Here is a 22,429-nt window from a genome sequence, read left to right as displayed (position 1 = left end):
GAAGAGTTCGAGGTCAAAACTATACCTTGCTCCTCTGATTCCATGGCCCCTAGGGAAGTTTAACGCTTGAGGTTACAGCCAGAAGAGAGAGATTTGGCAGAGGACCCTGAAGCAAACATCCCCTCCCCCACCCTGGGCTAGATATGGGACAAGGATCCAGGCAGCTGTTGGACTCGGCTGCTGCAAGATTTTGGCACTCCTAAATCTCTCTACCACTTGAAGACTTGGAAAAATTAATTAAAAAAAAAAGTACTCCATTTGACTCTGGGTAGGTCTTATTCACAAAGAGCTTATCTTCTTTGGCCTCACAATTGCATGTGAGTTGAGTAGGCAGATGGTACCATATAACAGTTGAGAAAATGGTCCTCAAGAAGTTGCGACTTACCTGAGGTTGCAGGGCAGGTCTAGGACTACTACCTGCATTTTCTCACTGCTCCAGCGCCCTTTCCCGAGTTTCCCACAGGACAGTGTGACAAGACTCCGTCAAACGTTATCCAGTTTGTTTTTGAAAGGGTTTTAATTTTCAATAAGAACACTTTTTTGTTGGCAATGAGACACAAAAAACGCCCAGGATATAGTGCTTTTTCAAGGGATGGTGCTTCTTTGAGAGTTTAATTGTGCTTCTGCGCTCTTAACTTTCATTTGTACCCCACCGCCCATCCCCGCCCTCACTATTTTCCTCTGTGTATAAGCGTGTGATTGGAAGTGGTGATGGTGGGATTCTCCTAGGTTTCAGCCCTACTGAAAATGGCTACAGAAGACAACAATCCCTTGCTGGATATAAATTTAATGATAGTGGTTGCACATTCTAGAAAAGATAGGGGCTCAATGCACAAAGTAGCTCAAAAATGAATGGATGACGAATAGATGTATACAATATACTTTAGTTCAAAGTATCTGAAGAGGCAATAGGCTCAGAGTAGACCTATTATTCTGCACCCTCCATGAGGAAAGGACAACGCTTGTATCCTCAGCTCTAGCACAGTTTGGCACAGAGTAGGTGCTCAATTATATTTGATGAATATGATTTTGAGGAATATTCATTTGATGAATGAATGGTGAATTAATAATCGGGGTGAGTAAGTGATGAACTACACTTGGTCCAGCTCTTCAGTCTTCCAGGCTCCGCTAATACGACTGGGCCTTGGTGGGGGCTCAAGACGGTACTTACATCCCAACTGCAGAAGAGAACGAAACCCGAATCTGCGCTACAGCGTTCGGAATGCCGGTGGGCGGGGCCTGAGCTGCGCGCGCAATCACTGCAGCTGCGGGTCACGTGACTGCTCTTCCCTGGCAACGGCTTGTTGCTACCAACGGGGCTGCGGTCTGGCGGTGGTGGGGCGGGGCTGCCTGGGGGGCGGGAGGCATCCGCTATGAATCCGCCGGGATCGCTGGGGGTGCTGGAGGAGAAGGAGGAGGAACACTTATCGACCCCGATTCTCGGGCCCTCGATACACTCTGATAACCCTCAGGAGCGGATCCAGGCCCGGCGCCTCCGCATCGCGGCGCGCCTGGAAGCTCGGAGGCGGTGAGCGGGGTCTGGGCGGTCCGACCGCGGAGCGCCTGGAGTGCCGGTGACGCAGTGCGGGGCATGAGGGCATGGCTTCCCGGGGCGGGCGCCCCTGTGGGAGGGCTCGGCGTGCCCCAAATGTGAGCGGGCTTTGTTGATTGATGAAATGGAAAACATTTCTTCCAGAGGGTTCAAGTAAAGTATGGGATATTAGAATGTTCAACACACTAGTAAAGTCAAAGACGGAAATAATAATCCCGTCTGCACTTTTATTGAGAGCCCGCCGTGCCAGACACTGTGGGCAATCCACCGAAGATGCAGGAGATCCACCACTAGCCCTCAGGGGTCTGTCTTTCCTCCTTCCTTCCCAGCCTGCCTCCCTTCCACAAGTATGTATCCAGTGGACCTCAGCTACCACTTCTGCTGGTCTCAGTGGCTTATCTGCTTGTGGACACAAACCCTCATTCCCAAAGGGTCTGAGACTGATAACCATACCCTTCTCAGGCAAGAGTTGCTGCCCTTGTCCATTCGCAGACACAGTGGGCTGTCATAATGGGGTACCAAGAGACACTGCGTGATCCCCTGAATTCCTTAACACTCTCACTGTGTAACAGCACTTATACCTTGTCCTGCTGGTCAGGGTCAGCTGCGCTGCCAAGATGGGACTTCTCTTCTTGTCTGCTGGCCATCGGACACAAGGGGCCCAAAGTGGCATGGCAGTATTCCAACAAAACTTTCCTCATGGACACTGAAATTTGAATTTCATGTAATGTTCACGTGTCACAAAATATTCTTCATATTTCGATTTTGTTTCTACATTAATAAACTTCATTTTTTTAGAGCAATTTTAGGTTCGACAGAAAAATTAAAGGTAAAGTACAGAGATTTCCCATGTACCTCCTGCCCCCACACATGCTTAATGTCCCTCACTATCAACATCCCCTACCAGAGTGGTACATTTGTTACAATTGATGAATCTGCATTAACACATCATTATCACCCAAAGTCCATAGTTTATATCATGGTTCACTGTCGGTGTTCTCTGAATTTTGGCAAATATATAATGACATGTATCCACCATTGTAGTATCATACAGAATAGTTTCACTGCCCTAAAATCCTCTGTGCTCTGCTTATTCATCTTGATCTTTTTAAAAAACCGTTTAAAAATGTAAAAATCCTCACCTGTAAGCCATACAAAACAGGTGGGTCAGATTTGGTCCACATGCTGTTGTTTGCCAACCCTGATGTAATGGATCACTGTGACATTCTGTGGAATGTCCAGATGGTCCTGATCTGTTCAGACTATATTTTGACAGAGATCGGGAGAATTAACATGGCCTTGTGAGTGTGAGGGCTATGTGAGTATATATTATTATCTGTTCCATGTAAATGGGAACTTCCTGATCCTTTTTCCTGATTGAGGTAGAAAATAATGCATTTGGTCAATGAGTGGCCACGTTCCATGCACCTAAGGCCACACCGATCTGCTCTAGTAAAGGCTGCATGGCACTTGCAAGGCAGCTGCCATCAGGACTGCTACTTGGTTGAGCTTGCAGTAATTGACGATAATTTTCTCAGATCTATGCAGTTTTTGCAGGGGCCAGACCTGTGAATTAAATGCAGACTTGATAGGCACCACCACTCCTGCATCCTTGAGATCTTTAAGGGTGACACTAATCCCCACCATCCCCCTGGTCTGCGATATTGTTATTTTATGCACTCAAATGCAGTTTCGGAGGGGCCCATTTTGCCTTCCACACCATGATAGCTCTTACCTACAGACCAAGGACCTAATGTGGGAGTTTCTTAAATTTCTATGTATGTTGAGATCACTCTGGTGGCTCTTTGGGGAATGGTTTGGAGGAGCCAGAAGTGAAAGTAAGGAGACTAGTTAGGAAGCAGTTGCATTGGTCCAGGTGAGAGATGAAGTTGGTCTGGGCTAGTTAGTGGCAGTGGGTTTGGAGAGAAAACAGATGTACTCAAGACATATTTTGGAGTTGAAATTGACTGGATTTACTGATTGATTGGATATGCTGGTAAAAGACAGGGAAAAAGCAAGAATGGCTTGAGCATTTAGGTAGATGGTAGTGCCTTTCGTTGAGAGGGTAAAGACAGTGATGGGGGTAGTGAGGCTGGAATTGGAAATCAAGAGTTTGGTTTTGAACATATTAAGCAAAGTTGGATTTTGTAAGACATTAAAATTGAGATGTCCGATAGGCAGCTGGATATGGGTCTTAAATGCAGAAGAGAATTCTGCATTAGAGATATTAGTGCAAAGAGTCAGCAGCCTTATGATTGTATTTAAAACCATGGGACTGAATTAAATTACACTGAGAAAGAGGATAAAAAGAGATGAGAAGAGAGTTCGTGACCAAGCCCCGAAAAAGCCCAGCATTTAGAAGTTGATAGCAGAGGAAACATTGACAAAGGGTCATCTCTGTCATATGAAGATGGGGTTAGAATGGCCAATTGATGCTGGTGAAAAAACAAATCTGTGAGATGCAGTGGTGTACCTAATGAAGTTAACACCTGGAGCAGGTAATTTTTAAAGTACAGATAATAATAATAGCCTGAAAAGAAAAGTTTATTGAACTTTGTTTATATAACCATGCCAATAAAATTTTTTAAAATAAAATTTACAGTACAAAACAAGAAAAAGCTAATGGATCAATACTTTTAAATTACATTAATGTATTTTTGGGAAAAAAAGGAAGAAATCATATGAAGAAATGTTTCCAAAAGAATGAATTCTGCAAGGTTTAGAGAACGAGTTGCATATAGAATGATAGAATTGAAATAACTCAAGTTCGGTTTCTCTGTGTTTTCAATAACTGGGCTCTTGTTGTTTATGTCATGTCTCTTTTCTGCAAGGATATGTAGTATCTCAGGGGTACGCTGTGCCTGAGAGAGCTGGGACAGTTGTGAACCATTTCAGATGTGCTCTCAGAACACATGCCTGCAGCTGGGGTCATGTGTGTCAGAGGCCAACTGGATAACTGCAAGTTCTCTGAAGTAACTTCTTTGTTAATTAGAGGATAAGGAATAAAAAGTTGCTACATTGAAGCTTATATATATATTATTAAAATCAACAGTAACTGAGCAATTGTTTAGAACTTAGATTAACAAAAGATTTTCCAAGAAAAAGTGTTTTTTTTTTTGTTTGTTTGCTGAGAAAGATTTGCCCTGAGCTAACATCCGTTGCCAATCTTCCTCTTTTTGCTTAAGAAAGATTAGCCCAGAGCTAACACCTGTGCCAGTCTTCCTCTATTTTGTATGTGGGTCGCTGCCACAGCATGGCTGACGCACCCGGGAACTGAACCCGGGCCACCGAAGTGGAGTGTGCCAAACTTAACCACTAGGCCACAGGGCTGGCCCCCGGAAAGAAGTTTTATCACTGACATTGTTTTGTTGCTGGCACATGGTGATAATAAAAAGCAGACTGACTTTTAGTCAGTTGTATTGTTTTAACATTATCTATAGTCTCCTTGATTGCCTCTGGTGCCCACTGCCCTACTGCCTGAGCCTTGGTATGTCAATGGGGTGTAGTTTTAGGGAGAAAGCTGTTAACAGAATCAAATGTCATATAAAGATAAAGAGTAGGGTTAATAGGTAACACCCTCAAAACTCCCAATCTCTCGTCTCAATTGAAGTTTCAAATTTCTGGAAGATGTCACTTCTGAGAAAAGAAGGCAAATGGAATGCATACATGTACTTTGGCTCTCTATCAAAACTCCATTAAAATGACATTTAAAGGGATTAAGTAAAAAAGAGACATAAACTCACAAAGACAAGAAAAACAGGAGGACTCAACAGCAACAAAATTTTGGAAGCTGGGAAGCATAGGGACAGATGGTAAATGGCTTAGCAGATTCAAGAATATGGAAATATAAACCGGTCGTGAGGAAAGCTGAGAGCCCCCTGAATTACTTTGAGGTAAATCTCTAAAAGACTAGGAAGTTGGTAACGTCAGGTTCATCTGGATGTAGGGGTGAAGACAGGGACTAAAATAAGGAGAATTGATTGGAAATTAATAGTTAGATGGCAAGAACCTTTCTCCCACTTTGCATAGAAGACTGGAGGTTTGGAGAAAGTAAAACAGAGGATCTATGGTTTGGGGGATGGTAGACAGAGAAGAGGCAGGGATACTGTGCTAAAAACAAGGGGATTCAGTGAATGTGTATATACTAGAGCTGAGATCTTCCTCCTCCTCCCTGTTCCTGGAGCGCTGGGGGTTCGACCTTCATATCGCAGACAGGAGATTGGAGAAGTCTCTGCAGAATCTGACCAGCCCAAAAGAAGGGACTTAAAGACACTGACGTCCAGGATTGCCCACAAAACAGTCCAAGTAGATTATCCCGCACTGAAGTTCACGGTTGTTAAGCCACACCCTTGCACTCGGATCTTCCATCAGCTTTTTAGTCTTACCGTGAAAAGTTAGCCAAGGATTTGCAGACGTCTGAAGAAAGTCTTTAGTATGAAAGGTAGACACCAAAATGAAAAAACAGAAAAAAGCAGCTTAGAGGAAACTGAGAATCTGTAGGAAGAAAAGAACAATAATAATACAACAAAAAGACTATCATTAAGACCATCAGAGAAAAAAGAGATGGTGTTGCAACCATGAAACAGGACTAGGAAGCTATTAAAGGGAGTGTTCAGAGAACAAAATAGAGCTCTTGGAAATTAAAAATATAGACATGGAAAACAATAGAAGGATTGGGAAGTAAAGATGATGGAATCGCCTAGAAGATAGAGCAAAAAGGAAAAAAGAAAATAATAAAGAGATTTTTTAAAAATTAAAGGACTGGTGCAGGAGATCTAGTATCTCCTTTCTAGATCCAGAAGGAAAGGACAGAGTAAATGGATGGGAGGAAATTACCCCTGAAAGAATTCAAGAATGTTTCTCAGAACTGAAGATCATGTTTCCTGATGGAAGAGGACCACCAGACTGAAAATGTTCAGCACGATGAATGAAAATAGACCCACCCTCAGGCACACCACTGAGAAAGTTCATAACACAGAGAAGTGTCCTACAAGCTTCCAAAGTGAAAAACAACAGCTGTCACAAACAAAGAAAAGATTAAGAAACAAGAAGACTTCAGGTTTCTCAAATAGCAACACTGGAAACTAGAAGGCAATGGAGCAATGCCCTCAAAATTCTGAAGGAAAATGATTTCCAACCTAGAACCCTAAACCCAGCCAAATAATCAGTTAAATTCCAATATTAAATCCTGAGAAAACTTTGATTGCTCAGGGAGGTGGAGTATTCAAGAAGATGGCAGCTCCCATTGAGACCACATGGGTGAAAGTGGTGAGGAAGCAGTTTCCCAAAAGAGGGATTCGGCTCAAACCTGGGGAAAAAGAAGTCTGAGGCAGCTCCTTTGGGGAATCTGCTAGGTCAGCACTGAACAATAGAAATACAATATGAGCTACATATGTAATTTAAAATTCTCTAGTAGCCACATTAAAAAAAGAAAAAGGTGAAATTAAATTTAATAATTTATTTTTAGTAACTTAATTGTAATAATAAATTGGTAAATTTAATAAAATTATTTTATTTACACTAATAAATAAACATATTATTAAAAATATTATTTAACCCAATAAAAGTATTATTTCAACATGTAATCAGTATAAATCATACCAGTGAGACATTTTGAGTTTCTTTTCGTTCAAAGACTTCAAAATCCATCTAGCGTGTATTTTACACTCGTAGCACATTTCAGTTTGGACCAGCCACGTTTCAAGTGCTCAGTAGCCACATGCAGTTAATGGCTACCATATCGGACAGTGCAGTGATAGTAGAAAATGATAAGTAAAAGGCGGCAAAGGGATTCAAGTTGAAGCCAGATAATAAGAATTTGTAGCATAGTTCTTTTTTTTTTCTGAAGCACTGGTCTTTGCCCCAGGAAGCAGTTGGAAGAGATTATTTAGATAGAGTTGGTAATTAATTCGTGGTCAAAGTAGAAGAAAGTCAAGAGAATGAGTGCATTTTGGGTAGTAATGAGAACACCGTTAGCCTGGCAACGTCAGAAGACCTGGATAGAATGCAACAATTAGTTTTCTTAGTAGGGGCAAAAAGTAGGTTCAATAAGAATAGGGAAGTAAATGAAATGACAAGAGAAAAGGGTTTCGGTTAGATAGGGAGTAGGGGATTGGAACTCAACCCCATATCTCAAAAATGGTTTAACACTATGTAGGGCTGTGTTGAACTTTGAACAAAGGGAGTAGGGATGGAAGTCAGTGTCAGAAAAAGTCAAGAAAGAATGAGATAAAGGGATCTGTTTGTTTCATCATAGGATGATGGTTTCATTTTTCTTAAGGTAGCACTGGGAGTCTCTTGGCCACTGTGTGCCAGAGGAGAGAGAGGACTTCCATGATGTAAGTGATATGAGGGCTGGTGGGGTCATTCCCCCATGCCTTCTCCAAAGAAATCTGTAATCTGGAAACTTATCCCCCCCCGCCCCCCACTCTTTAGTCTTATTTTATGATTCACACACACACACACACACACATGCACTATTTGTAAAATTCATGCAATACAAAAATGTAGAAAATAGAAGTCCTTGGTAAAGTTCCCTTTCCTTAAATAATTACTATTATCTATTTGTCGCATATCCTTTCAAAAATGTTTCTATGTGTATATAAGCCTATTTTTAAAGAAAATGTATATTATACTTTATATATTGTTCTACAACGGACTCTTTTTACTTAAATGTTGTGGGCATCTTTTCATGCATGCTTGCTAGACAGAACATCATTCTTTTTATAGGCCACAAAATACTTTCTCGTATTGTTGCTTTGTAAGTTATTTAAACAGGCAGCTGTTAATATGTGTGTAGAATATTTCCATGTTCCTGCTATTATAGTCGGTGCCACAATAATCATTCTTGTGCATATTTCTTTGTGTACTTGTGAAAGCTGTCTGTAGAAAATTGCTAAAGGTTGGGTCAGAGGGAGGCACATTTAAGTTTTTGATAAATCTTGCCCAATTGCCTTGTAGACAGGTTGTTGCACTTCATATTCCCACCCATGGAGTATGAATAGTTGGGTGCCCACACTGTTGGCCCACACCTGATAGTGTCAACCTTTTACATCTTTTCTCATCTGATAGGAGAGTAATGATATCTCACAGGGTTTTCAATTTCATTTCTCTGGTTATATGTGAAGTTGAACATATTTTCACATGTCTATTTGCCATTTGTATTTCTTCTGTAAATTGCCGGTTCACATCTTTTGCCAGTTTTTCTATTTGGTATTTTGTCTTCTTTGTATTGATTTGAAGGAGCCCATTGTAATTTTATAGATAGCAAAATTTTGTGAAATATCTGTTATCAGTTTATCCCTTGACTTTCAAGGATAAAATTTTTAAATTTTAGGAAGCAAAATCTTTCCATCTTTTCTTCTAACTTTGGTCTTATTCTAAGATAGGCTCTCTCCTGTATTTACTTCTAGTGTTTTTATGATTGTGTTTTTTTAATATTTAAATTTTTATCCATATGGAATGTATTTTTGTACATGGTGTGAAGCACTACGGAACCTTTAAATATAGAATTAAGTACTAGAAATAACTTTAGTTTCTCTACTGTTTCCATTACAGGGAAGCGCTTGGAGAATATTTAGATGGGAAAAAGGAGAGTGAGGAAGATCAAAGCAAGAGCTACAAGCAGAAAGAAGAGAGCAGGCTGGTATGAACTGGGGAGCAAATGGGTCCCATCAGTCCTGTAAGACTAGGAAGCTGGGGTGATGTCATGGTTTTCGTATTTAGATTAGAAGAAATTCATTAGAGATTCCATGTTCCTCTCTAGGCAGAACTGAATTTGAATTTTTCCCGTTTTGAGAACTGTCTAGGAGTAAGCTTTCATATTATAGTTTCTTACATTGATGCTGTCTCTTCTTTGCTCATACACTTTTTTTTTTTTAATTTTTTGTTTATTGCAGTAACATTGGTTTATAACATTGTATAAATTTCAGGTGTACATCATTGTACTTCTGTTTCTGCATAGATTACATCATGTTCACCACCAAAATACTAATTACAACCCATCACCACACACGTGCCAAATTATTCCTTTCACCCTCCTTCCTCCCCCCTTCCCCTCTGGTAACCACCAGTCCACTCTCTGTCCCTATGTGTTTGTTTATTGTTGTTATTATCTACTACTTAATGAAGGAAATCATACGGGATTTGACCTTCTTCCTCTGACTTATTTCACTTTGCATTATACCCTCAATGTCCATCCATGTTGTCACAAATACTGCTGGTGGGAGTGCAAACTGGTGCAGCCACTATGGAAAACAGTATGGAGATTCCTCAAAAAATCAAGGATAGAACTACCATATGATCCAGCTATTCCACTGCTGGGTATTTATCCAAAGAACTTGAAAACACCAATTTGCAAAGGTACGTGCACCCCTGTGTTCATTGCAGCGTTACTCACAATAGCCAAGACTTGGAAGCAACCTAAGTGCCCATCAAGGGACGAATGGATAAAGAAGCTGTGGTATATATACACAATGGAATACTACTCAGCCATAAGAAACGATGAAATCCAGCCATTTGCTCATACACTTTTAATTGTATTCACTATTCATAGGATAAAGTCCAGATGTTTTAGCTTGACACTCAAGGCCCTTTGTAGTCTGTTCCATCTTAACTTTCCAATCTCTTCTCCCATTGTCACCTAATTTGGGCCTTCCACTTTGGCTAGGCTATCCACTGACTCACCTCCAGCGGGCTTTGTTCTTCCTGCTCTGTGCCTTTGATCATCTGGAATGTCAAGCTCCTCCCCTCCCCTCTTATTTCCTCCTCTCCTCTCCTTTTTTCTCCCCTCCTCTCTTCTCATCAGACTACTTTCCCACACTTTAAGACCATCTCAAGTCCCAACTCCTCTGTGAATTCCTCCGTAACCGAGGCTGAACTTCTTTAATTCACACATCCAATACTTGTCTGTACCATTCATTTCATTTTAGATAGTTTTCTACCTTGTATGACTTTTCAAATGTGTGTGCGTGCGGTGTCCCCAGTGAAATTTTAAGCTCTATGACAGTGAGAGCCTTTCTGTGTACCTGTGGAGTAGTGCATAGCTTGTACTCAATGAACATTAAAAGGAAATTATTGATTGCTCTCCCATGGCAATGACAGGACTCCTGGGATATTTAATAAAAGACCTGGAACAAGAGATGCAGGAGGGATAAACAGCAGTTCGAAACAGCAAGCCAGAACCGCCAAAGTGCCGTGTTTAATTAATTGCTAAATGAACTGTATAGACAGTGATACTGTAGGAATTGAGATATGGAAAAGAGTTCACCCAGCTGGCCTGGTCAGGGAAGGTTATATGTAGAAAGTGGGATTTGAGCTGGGTCTTAGAAAGTAGGTAGAATTTATAAAAGTGGAGAGGAGAGAGATCATTTCTGGCAGAAATTGAAGTGTACTTAATGAGAGAAAAAATACTCAAGTTACTGAAATATTATTATAGAGCATAGAGATATATAGAGACAATTGAATAACCTTACTGTACTCTGTCAGGGATAAGATATTTCACTGTAGTGGAAAGAATATTGAACTACTGTGGGTTCTATTCCAGGTCTGTTGCTTACTGTGAAATACACGAGTCACGTCACCTCTTTGTACTTAGGTTACTTCATCTTAAGGGTCGGTTATCTCTGAGCAATTCTGTATAGGATAAAAAGGATATTATGTATAATCTTGAGATACTGTTATATTTTATTCTGATATGTTCTTGAAAATACTGATATACAGTTCATCCTGAGCACTCTTTAATTGAGAGTAAAACCAAAGAGAGAATATCGTTTTCATTAGCAGCTTTTCAAGGTTCCTTTCACTTAGGACTTAAGTCATGAAGAGTGTTGGCATTGAGAAGAAATGTATACAAAAAAATGCCACCTTCCTCAATATGAAGGTATTAATAACCAGTTCTGCCCTGGACCTGGGCAGAGGGGCCCCTGCCCTTGGCCCTGCACCTTATCAATCATTTTTTAATGATAGTTCTTTTTGTTTCCTGTTTAATTTTGGTTTACTCCAAGTTTATAAAGATATTCTTCCATGTTTTTCTTCTAGAAGTTTTATTGTTCTACCTTTTATATTTTGGTCTATAATCTATCTGGAATTTATTTTTGTGTATGGTGTAAAGGTAGGGCTCAAGGTTCATTATTTTCTATATGGATTTTTAATTGACCCAGCACCATTTATTGAAAAGATCATCCTTTCCCCACCGCATTGCAGTCCAACTTTGTTGCAAATCGGGTGCTCATATATGTGTGTGTGTTTCTAGGTTCTCTATTCTGTTCCATTGGTCTATTTGTCTGTCTTTATGCCAATTCCACACTATTTTAATTACTGTAGCCTTATGACAGATCTTGATATCTGGTAGAGTAAGTTCTCCAACTTTCTTGTTCTTCAATATTGTCTTTGGCTATTTTTGACCCTTTGCACTTCCATATAAATTTTAGAATCAGCTTGTCAGTTTCCACCAAAAAACCTGCTTGGATTTTAATTGAGGTTGGATTGAATGTGTAGACCAATTTGGGAAAGAATTAATGTCTTACCAATATAGAAATTTATAATCCATGAGTATAAAATGTCCATCCATTTATTTAGGTAATCTTTAATTTTACTCAGCACGGTTTTATACTTTTTGTTGAGGTTATAATTATTCGTTGTTGATATATAAAAGTACAGTTGATTTTTATATAGTGACTTGATACCTAGCAACTTTGTCAAATTCACTTTTTAATTCTAATAGTTTAACTGTAGGTTCTTTTGTTTTGTTTTGACATACATAATCATATCATCTGAAAATGATAGTCTTATATCTTCCTGTTCAATATTTATACCTTTTATTTCTTTTTCTTGCCTTGTTGCACTAGGTAGGCCCTCCATTAAATAGAAGTAGTGATGATGAGGGTCCCTTGTCCTGCTCTGGCCCTCCTCTGGATGCACCCTTTCAAGTGGACATGCCTCAAGTCCACTCAGAGCCCAATTACCCCTTTAGATCACTCTCTAAGTATCACAGATCCCTAAATTCCCTGCCCAAACGGTCTGAGCACACTTTCAAGGCCTGCATGGGCCTCTTCCCAGGGTCTATCCAGCTCAGGACAGACTAGGCCACTGTTGTACAACCTCTAGGCTTGATGAATGGCCAAGGGGAGTAGATGGAGTTTGGACATGCGATCTAGGAGATCCACATGCCTGCATGTGAAGCCCTTCATAGTGTAGGACAGAGGTGGGGGTGGGAAGAAAAAGGGGGTGGGCTAGCCTGGGGGCCAGAGACCAGCTCTTCCTTAGTCACCAAGTTCTGAGCAGAACCAAGATATAGTCTGAATTCGAACTAGGACCTCTAAGTTGTTATGAAGGTGTCATGGTAGAAGGACAGAACATATTTTATTTAACAGTTTATTACACGGAATTATAATTTTTAAATATTTAGATATATGGTATGTGGACCTCTATTTAAACTCTTCCCCTGGGTCTCAAAATATTATGGGTGTGTCTGTTGATCTGTTGGTGATTGTAACATTTTCAATTTTACTTTGAGTCTTAAATAGTTGATTCAGAAATTTATGATGTTTGCACCCACTGAGTAGAAAATAGAAAACTGCTCAAAACTACAGGAAAGCCATTGCTTCCTTATGCATGTAAAACCATTTGGTACATGTGATAAAGCTGCAGGCATTTCAAAAAGTCTGGAGTACCCAAGATATCTGGGTTAAGGCTCTGTTTTGTATTCATTAAAACCACATTTCAAAATTGCCATAGAATGGTGAGATGAAATAGAGCCTCTGATCATTTCAATAACTCCTTGGTACAGAGATGTTTATAGGTTCTTAGTTCAGAAATGATTTGAGAGTTGGAGAATTTGTAAGTTCCAAAACGGACTTGGAAAAATTTAGGCATAACCTAAGGATACCTGAACTGTTTGTTGAAATCATGACATCAAAAAAGGCCAAGAGTGAAGATACCGAGTGTGGAATTTACAAAGAGGGATTAGGAAGGGGAGTACCGACAGCAAGATGCCTGAGTCCGTTAAGGGAGAGGGCAGTGCAGCCAGCTACAGTTCTCTCCTGTATTAGAGCCTCTGTAACAAAAGATCCCACACAATGTTAGCTTAAACAAGATAGAAGCTTATTTCTCTGCCTCACTTAATAGTTCAGAGCATAAGCAGTCCAGGGCTGATATGGGGGCTCCTCGATGTCGGGAACCTCATCTCCTTCTGCCCTTCCTTAGGTTACCTTCATTTGCTAATCGCATTGTACTTTAGCACCATTCTAGCCTGGGAGAAGGGAGAAAAGGCGGCAACAGAAGGTACACCTTTTCCCTTCAACGCACAATTCAGAAGTGGCACATATCACTTCTGCTCATGTGCTGTTTATCAGATCGTATTCTAGCTGCAGTTTGGAGTTGGGAGTTTGGGAGCTGTATCTATTTGGGGATTTCAAATGCCCAGCTAAAATTTGGGTGTTCTGTTACTAAAAGTAGAGGGGGACATGGACATTGAATGACAACTATAATTACCTGCCTCACTTCCCAACTAAGACTCTTAGAAAGAACCCTGGCAGTGTCATTCACTTGGAGGTCTCCTGGGCAAAGTGCTGAGACGTATCTAGAATACATGCCAGTGACTGGTTGGCTGATCCCTGCTCTAACAAGACTAAACTAAAGTACATTGAGAGTTGTAGAGTGCTATTGAATTGTGAGCTATAACATCACATGGCAAATGTCCTGTTGGAAATGGGATGCTAAATAGATGCTACGCTTAAAAGTCTTAAGGTAGCTTTTGATTCCTGCTCGGCTGGATAGAAGAGCTACAGACAGTTGTGCAAAATGTTTCTAACTTGGTAAATTCTTATTTCTTTGCTTTCAGAAATTGGCTAAACTGCTGCTCTGTGGCGCTGAGTTTGTGACAAATATCCAGGTAGCTACAGATATCAGAGAGATCCACAGGCGAGTTGAAGAAGAGGAGATAAAGCGTCAGAGGTGAGGAACCCCCTGCTCTGCAGCCCGGTGGATGTGAAGATGTTTATCCCTGTGGGTCCCTAAATTTTCCACAGTCACTGGAAAGTGGCTTTGTCACACTTAGTTTAGTAGAATCCTCTTCTTGCCCCTTAAGAATCTTCCCTCTCTTCTTCTTTCCTTCTCTTCTTTGTTGCTTCCCTCCCTTCTTCAAGTATTACACCCCTGATATGTGCCAAGCTATGTGGATACAGAGAAGAGTGAACATGGCTGCTGCTCTTGCTGTTCACAGTCTAGTTGAGATAGACATGGAAACACCCAAACATGATTTGTGTTAAAACAATAGTATGTATAAAGAGTCGTGGAAACATATTTGAAGAGGCCTTTAATTCTCTCTGGAGAGGTTAGAGAAAATGTTTCAGGCAAAGTGATGTTTGAGTTGGGCCGTAAAGGATGAATAGGAGTTTGAGGAGTTAGGAAGTGGGCATTCTAGCCAGAGGGGACAGCTAGTGCAGAGGCATGAGATCACGTAATGTACTCGGGAATAGCGTGATAGTGAAAGATGTATGGGAGGTGGGTGGAAGAAAAAAGATGAGGCTAAGAAGGCAGATTGGGCTGTCCTGGATTTAAATTAATCACTTCAGTGTTATGTACAAATGTAGCAGCATATTAAAGAAAAGTAAAGACTCCATACCTAGAAGGATAGAGAGTCAGAGGGATACTGGGAACCCATGGCATACCCTCAGCTCCAGTCCTCAGCAGGCAGGCTGCCGTGCACACCCATCTTCCCAAGGGCTTCCCTTGTTGCCCAACAAGGAGGCAGGCATAAGCTGCTTAGGATTAAATTTCTTTGTTCACACACAGAAGTGGACTGATATCAGCAGGCACAGGGGGTCTCCTTTAAACTCTTCCTTTGACTTGTTCTTCAATTAATGTCTTAAATAGAGGTCAAGGAGAGGCGTGACCCACTTGACCATTTTAGTCCATCTCAGCTATACATACACAGTACATTTTTAACGACAGTATTTTTAGTTGTCAGCATAAGTAGCTCCCCCCATTAGCACCTTTACCAGCTTCACCAGTATATAATTGGTGACTTTATTCTTGAAATTTCCCACTGCCTTTTGTGGGCTGAAGGGAGCTGAATTGGCTGATGCCCAGCAGGGTCAGCTTGTGAAAGGCCCTGAGTGCCAGGCCAAGGAGTTAGGCTTCATCCTGTAGCCACTGAGGAAAAATCGAAGGGCTTAGGTGCAGAGTTACAAGATAAATGTGGGTTTTGGAAAGACGACAGACCTGACGGCTGTTTCTCATTTCTTGAAGGAAAAAATCAATTGAATTATTATATGTATCATGTGCGCTAGCTTGAAGGTGGGGTGGGGGATGGAGAAGGGAAGGGGAGAGGGGCTCACAGGATGGTTAAGTTGTGACTTCTGTCCCTTGTTTAGAGACAATCTCATAGATTTACAGTCTTTTAAAGTTTGGAGAGAGTCTCTGGCATATGTCCTTGCCACTGTTCTCAGAAGGGACCTCATAGCCTTCAGTCCAGTCCCATTCTCAAAATACTCCTTCACAGAGTTTCTTTGGAATTTCTGGAAAGACCATACCTATTTTCCATTGCTAATGGTGGCATTTCCAGTTTGTACATCCCACTGGCCATTTATTGATAATTTGGGAGAGGAATGGCCAGACCCTTGAGGTCATGTTGATAATGAAAATTGATAATATAAGTACCATTTGTTAAGTGACTGCTATGCTGAGCACCTGTGCTGAGCATCATCATATTTGTTTGTTTATTTTTTCACCTTTAAGTACAATTTATTTGTTTATCTGTGATAAGAAATTTTATCCATTTTTCTTTTTTTAAAGATTTTATTGGGGTCATAGTGGCTTGCAACATTGTGTAAATTTCAGGTGTACATCACTATGTTTCAGTTTCTGTATAGACTGCCTTGTGTTCACCACCAGCAGTCCAGTTTTTATCCATCACCATATTTGTGTGCCCCTTTACCTCTTTTATGCTCCCCCCACCCCCTTCCCCTCTGGTAACCACTAATCTGTTCTCCTTACTTATGTGTGTATTTATCTCCTACATATGAGTGAAATCATACAGTATTTGTCTTTCTCTGTCTGGCTTATTTCACTCAGCATAATACCCTCAAGGTCCATCCATGTTGTTGCAAATGGCCCAATTTTGTCTTTTTTATGGCTGAGTAGTATTCCATTTTGTATACGTATACCACATTTTCTTTATCCATTCATCTCTTGATAGACACTTGGGTTGCTTCCACATCTTGGCTATTGTGAATAAGAGCATCATCTTACTTAATCCTGACAGCAGCCATACGAAGGTAGATACTTTTATCCTCTCCATTTTAGAGATGTGAAAAACGGGGCTTGCAGAGGTTAAGCAGCTTGTCTAAAGTTGAGAGTCAGTTAGTAGCAAAGTCAGGACTTGAACACAAGTTATGTGACTCCAGTGACCAAGTATTTAACTACTGTGTATCATCATCTTACTCGGAAGTATGTGGCAATTGACTCTTGATCCATATGTATGGTAATCTGTATATGTTTATATATATACACACACACACACACACATGCATACATATATATACACACATATATCTGTATATGTTAATGTTGATCTGTTTTTGTTATGTGTCACTGTTTATTTGGTCTCAGCTACTTACAGTCAAGCATTAAACAAAAAGATTTCTCAGAGCCTGGTTGGGTTTTGGGTGGGTGTATCTGAGGCAGTGCTTGGTGCCCGGGCCCCGTTATTGTAGGCTCTTGAAAGCCTGCCTACTCTATTGGAAGGCAGCATCCTGAGCTGGGCTGGCATGGTGCGCGTGTTTGTATTTGCAGACTCGAAAAGCTGGAGAATGAAGTCAAGACCAGCCAGGACAAATTTGATGAGATCACCGCCAAGTGGGAGGAGGGCAAACAGAAGAGAATTCCCCAGGACCTGTGGGACATGCTCAACACCCAGCAGGTGCACTGTGCTGGGCTGATAGAGGATAAGAACAAGCTCATCAGCGAGTTACAGCAGGCAAGAGGCCGGGGCCACCCAATCCCAGCCCCGTGTGTTCTGGCTGGGGGACTTAACTGGGTTATTGGTTTGCTTTTCCTGAATGGAAAAATGTGGAGGCCTTACTTCATCATTCATAATGCTGCACAACTCATGCAATAAACTTTTAACCAGAAGAAAAAGCTTTGTAGTAATTTTAGAATTATTGGCTACCTAGTAGAAAGATGTGCTTTCATAGCTAATGCTGTTTCAGATTTTGTGTTTTTTAGTGAAGGAATGGAACTTAGTCTGCAGTTAATATCTTCCCATGTTGGAACCTTGACATTAACTGCTCAGTGGGGATGTCCTAGGCTTTCTGGGAACTTGCAGGGAGATTTGCAATAAGCAGTGATGGAGGGGTTTAGCCTGTGCTGCTCATTCAGAGGTCTGCCCCGAGCCGAGCCCACTCCTCGCCGTCCGCCCATGCTTTCTCCGTCTCAGACTTTGCTGGAGCCGCCTTCGCTTCTTCCAGTTGTAACTCCTAGTGCTCACAGATGCTGATGAGGGGGCTCCAGGTGGAATGTGCATGGCACCTGTTGCTTCTGTCTCAGTTTGTGACCAACCTTTGACACGCTCTTTTCTAGGAGCTAAAAACAAAGGATGACCAGTATGTGAAAGATCTGAAGAAACAGTCGGATGACACCTGCCTGCTCCTGGAGAGGATGGAGGAGCAAGTGAAGAATGTGATGAAGAGCTTTCGTCAGGAGCTCCATAACATCGAGGTAGCAGGGTGCCACAGACTGCTTTCTGCCCTTGGGAGGCCCTGGGAGGAAGGCTGGGTCTGGCCTAACAGTCTAAGGAGGGTACCAGATGTCTTGGTCCTCTGATTTCTGTCTCTCCTCTAGGGTTCCATTAATTTATTTACTCATTCATTCACTCATTCATCAAGTGTCTATATGCCAGGCACTGTCCCAGGGTTGGGGGTACAGCTACGAACAAAACAGAGCCCTCGATGGAGCCTGTATTCATTCTAGTAGGAGGCAGCTAGACAATAAACAGATAAATTACTGAATATAGAATTTGACAGGTGGTGATAACTGCTTCGAAAGAAAATAGAACAGGTAAGGGAAGAGGAGTGGAGGAGGGAGGTGAGTGCTCCCTAACCATAGGCATATATGAGTCATTTATTGATTTATCTGTGGCAGTCGGGGGTGGGGGGATGGGGTGATGGGAAAGGAGAGTGCTTCAGGAATCAGTACTTTGAATTTGAGTGAAATGTTAAGGATTGAGATTGAGACAGGCATTTCCAAAATGGAAGAGAGCCAAGAATTTGGGAACCTCTCTCTTTGGATGACTAGAGACTCATTTCTGCATTCCCAGGCCTAGCTACCCCTCGTGAGCTCCATGCTGCCTTTGCTTCATGGGAACCCCAACATGGCAATGTACCAACCTCGGTCATGGCTCAATTATCTGCCAGGGTTTGCTCTGTGACTGCCAACAAGGGCTCTGGCCTTCCTCCAGCCTCCTGCCTCGGGTATTGACCAAACCACAGGACAGTTGGCACATTTCTTCTCTAAATTTGCGTGAAGCATAGACTTGATAACACCTAATTTCTGTGCATTTGGAAATGCAAATTTCTGCATTTGGATTTGACTTTGTGTGGTTGGTGACATGGCACTTGTGCTGCTGTCTAAGAGTTCTCTGATACTGTGGGACCTGCCTAATCAAACCAGACACAAGAGCCCTTTCCCCTCTTGGTCGTAGAAAGCATTTGAGGTGGAACGACAGGAGCTACTGACCAGTAATAAGAAGAAATGGGAGCGGGCGCTACAGGCTCACAACTCCAAAGAGGTGAAGGGGCGTTGGATAGGGGAGGGAGGTGGCGGGAGGGTGTGTCAAAGGTGATCCCTGGCGACTGGGGTGATTTCTGCTGTGACCGAATTTGCTGGCTGTTTTGTATCCTGGGGAGGATGGCCATGGCACACATTCATGACTGCGCTTCATGGTTAATCAGTGTGGCCCTGCAGATGGCGATTGTCTCTGGTGGTGAGCGCCATCTTTGCAGCTTGCTGTGGTCTCCATGGTCCCATCACTCCTTTGTTTCCTGGGTATCTACCCCAGCCATGGATATTTGTGGCCCAAGAATACGTTTTAAGACACAGTTTTAAAGGGTGTTGGATTGTCACTTTATTTCAGAAATGTAAAGAGCAAAGAAATAACTTGACCAAGATCCAGTGGAGTTTTTTAGAACTATAAACATCTAACTGCGGGGTCTGTGCCTAATTTCTTAATGGAGCATTCCTCTTGGAGTTTCTGGAGGAAGGATCCTGTTAAGCAGTACAAGCCATGGCCTGGGAGTTCAAGGCCTTGGGGCACAGAGGCTTCTGAGGCTGACAGACTCCCTCCAGAGTCACGACACTTTCACACCCTCCACTGTGTCACGCTTGTCAGGTCACCTGAAGGATTGAGTCGGGGCAGGCACGGGGCCTGACTGTGTTTCCTCTCGTCCTCCTGTGCCTTCAGCTGGAGTATCTCATGAACCGCATCAGGAAAGTAGAGGACTATGAGAAGCAGCTGAACAAGCAGAGGATCTTGGACTGCGAGGAGTACAACATGATCAAGATCAAGCTGGAGCAGGACGTGCAGGTGCGCCTCGGTCCTCAGCCGGGGTGTTGGGGTGGCAGAGCAGCAGAGCGCGCCTGTGAACGTTTCGTCCTTAGCGACGACCCATACTAGTCTAGAGTTAGTCCATTCAACAAATACTCATTAATTGTCTGCTTTCCTTTAACTGATCATGTCTGAAGGAGCTCATGTACCAGGTACATGCGGAGGAATGCTTTCTTTAATAAACGGGTGGAGAATCGCCAAGATGCCTAAAGGGGTCTGGAAACCATGACATGTGAGGAATGTTGAGAGAATTGTGCATTTTTGCTAGACAAGGGAAAATGTCCCGAGGGCAAGTTAGCTGTGTCAGGGGGCCAAAGCTAGACAGCCACCGTCTAACGAGTGTCTGCCATATTCCAGGCGCCTAACACAGTTGTCTCTAATCCTCACACTAACGTGAAAGGGAGAAATCACTAACAGCATTTTATATGCCAGGAAACTGAGGCTCAGAGACAAGGCTGCTTCTCTTGTAAACAGTAAGCCCTGGATCCAAACCCATTTCTGTCTGGCTCAGTAGGCTATATCCTTCCCATTATTCCAAACAGCCCCCTGACTGATGGTTGAACGTCGCAGTAAGGCAGATTCTGACTCACCATCAGAAAGAACCTTCTAGTAGTTAGAACAGTGTAATATAGAAAAGAGTCATCCCACAAAACAGAGTCCTTTATCTCATAAAGGATTCAAAGCTGAATGACTGTCTGTCTTCAGTGTTGCAGAAGGACTTCTGCAGTGGGAAGATCGTTAGATTTTCTGGTTTCTAAAATTCTTTGCAAGCCTGGGATTCTGTGTTTCAACATCAGTAAAAAAAAATCATCTCTAATTACATTAAATGTAACGTAATTGCATCTTAATATTCAAACACGGTCTCTTCATTTCAGTCTCTATCTAGAAGAACATGTTAGATTAAAGCTTTTCCACAGAGCCTTTGGTAGAATTTCAGCTCTAACTCCTCTTGTAGCTTTATATAGCGAGGTTAAATTAAAGAAACCCATTAGACTACAAATATTTTTACTAGTCTTGGAAATTTTCCTGGGCCTTTCTCAGATTAATGTCATGGAAATGAGAGTTACTGACAAGGAATAGTAGAAGTCTGTGAGAGAGCAGCACTACTTATGTGGGCTGTATACATTACAGTTTTTTTTATTTTTATTTTTTATTTTATTTTATTTATTTTTTGTGTGAGGAAGATCAGCCCTGAGCTAACATCCATGCCAATCCTCCTCTTTTTTTTTCTCTTTTGCTGAGGAAGACTGCCCCTGAGCTATTGCCAATCCTCTTCCTTTTTTTTTTTCTCCCTTTTTCTCCCCAAAGCCCCAGTAGATAGTTGTATGTCATAGCTGCACATCTTTCTAGTTGCTGTATGTGGGACGCCGCCTCAGCATGGCTGGACAAGCGGTGCGTCGGTGCGCGCCTGGTATCCGAACCCAAGCCGCCAGTAGTGGAGCGCGCGCACTTAACCGCTAAGCCACGGGGCCGGCCCTACATTACAGTTTTAATGAAAATGGCTATTGTTAAGCTTTCTGAAGTTATTTTGGTTCTGTGATAAGTTATATGACAAAACTACACACTGTTGGCCTCAAACAGTGAAATAATGGAAACTTGTGTTTTTGTTATTGTTGTTGTTTTGTTTTGTTTTTTCTTTTGTGGTAAGACCCCTTAATATAAGATCTACCCTCTTAGCAAATTTTTAAGTATACAATACAGTATTGTTAATCATAGGCCCTCTGTTGTACAATAGATCTCCAGAACTCATTCATCTTGCATAACTGAAACTTTGTACCCTTTGACCTATGCCTCCCCATTTTTCCTTCCCCAGGCCCTGGCAGCTCCTGGTAGCAAATTCTACTCTCTGCTTCCTCCATGGGTTTGATTATTTTAGATCCCATATATAGGTGAGATCATGCGGTGTTTTTATTTCTGTGTCTGGCTTATTTCACTTAGCATAATGTCCTGCAGGTCCATCCATGTTGTTGCAAATAGCAGGATTTCCTTCTTTTTTAAGGCTGAGTAATATTCCATTGTATGTATATACCACATTTTTTTTAATCCATTAGTCCATGGATGAACATTTAGGTTATTTCTATATCTTGGCTATTGTGAATAATGCTGCAGTGAACATGGGAGTGCAGATATCTCTTCAAGATCCAGATTTCATTTCCTTTGGATATACATCCGGAAGTGAGGTTACTGGATCAAATGGTAATTCTGCTCTTAATTTTTTGAGGAAACTCCATCTTGTTTCCATAGTGGCTACACCAATTTACATTCCTACCAAC

At 41.8% G+C, this 22,429-nt stretch overlaps 1 protein-coding gene across 1 annotated transcript in view; it reads left to right on the top strand.

Moving 5' to 3' along the window:
- Positions 1-1,373: 1,373 nt before the first annotated feature.
- The window catches only part of DRC1 (dynein regulatory complex subunit 1), a 49,653-nt gene continuing 28,597 nt past the window's right edge, over positions 1,374-22,429 (top strand). The window contains exons 1-7 of the mRNA XM_058551625.1: positions 1,374-1,528; positions 9,110-9,197; positions 14,394-14,506; positions 17,348-17,531; positions 18,134-18,271; positions 19,254-19,340; positions 20,013-20,135. Of these exons, the coding sequence (XP_058407608.1) occupies positions 1,374-1,528; positions 9,110-9,197; positions 14,394-14,506; positions 17,348-17,531; positions 18,134-18,271; positions 19,254-19,340; positions 20,013-20,135 (888 nt within the window). The remainder of the gene's footprint in view (positions 1,529-9,109; positions 9,198-14,393; positions 14,507-17,347; positions 17,532-18,133; positions 18,272-19,253; positions 19,341-20,012; positions 20,136-22,429) is intronic.

Source organism: Diceros bicornis, chromosome 12, assembly GCF_020826845.1.
Source record: "Diceros bicornis minor isolate mBicDic1 chromosome 12, mDicBic1.mat.cur, whole genome shotgun sequence".
NCBI classification, from domain to species: domain Eukaryota; kingdom Metazoa; phylum Chordata; class Mammalia; order Perissodactyla; family Rhinocerotidae; genus Diceros; species Diceros bicornis.
The sequence above is the reverse complement of the archived record's forward strand: the minus strand, read 5'-3'. Positions and strand labels throughout refer to the sequence as shown.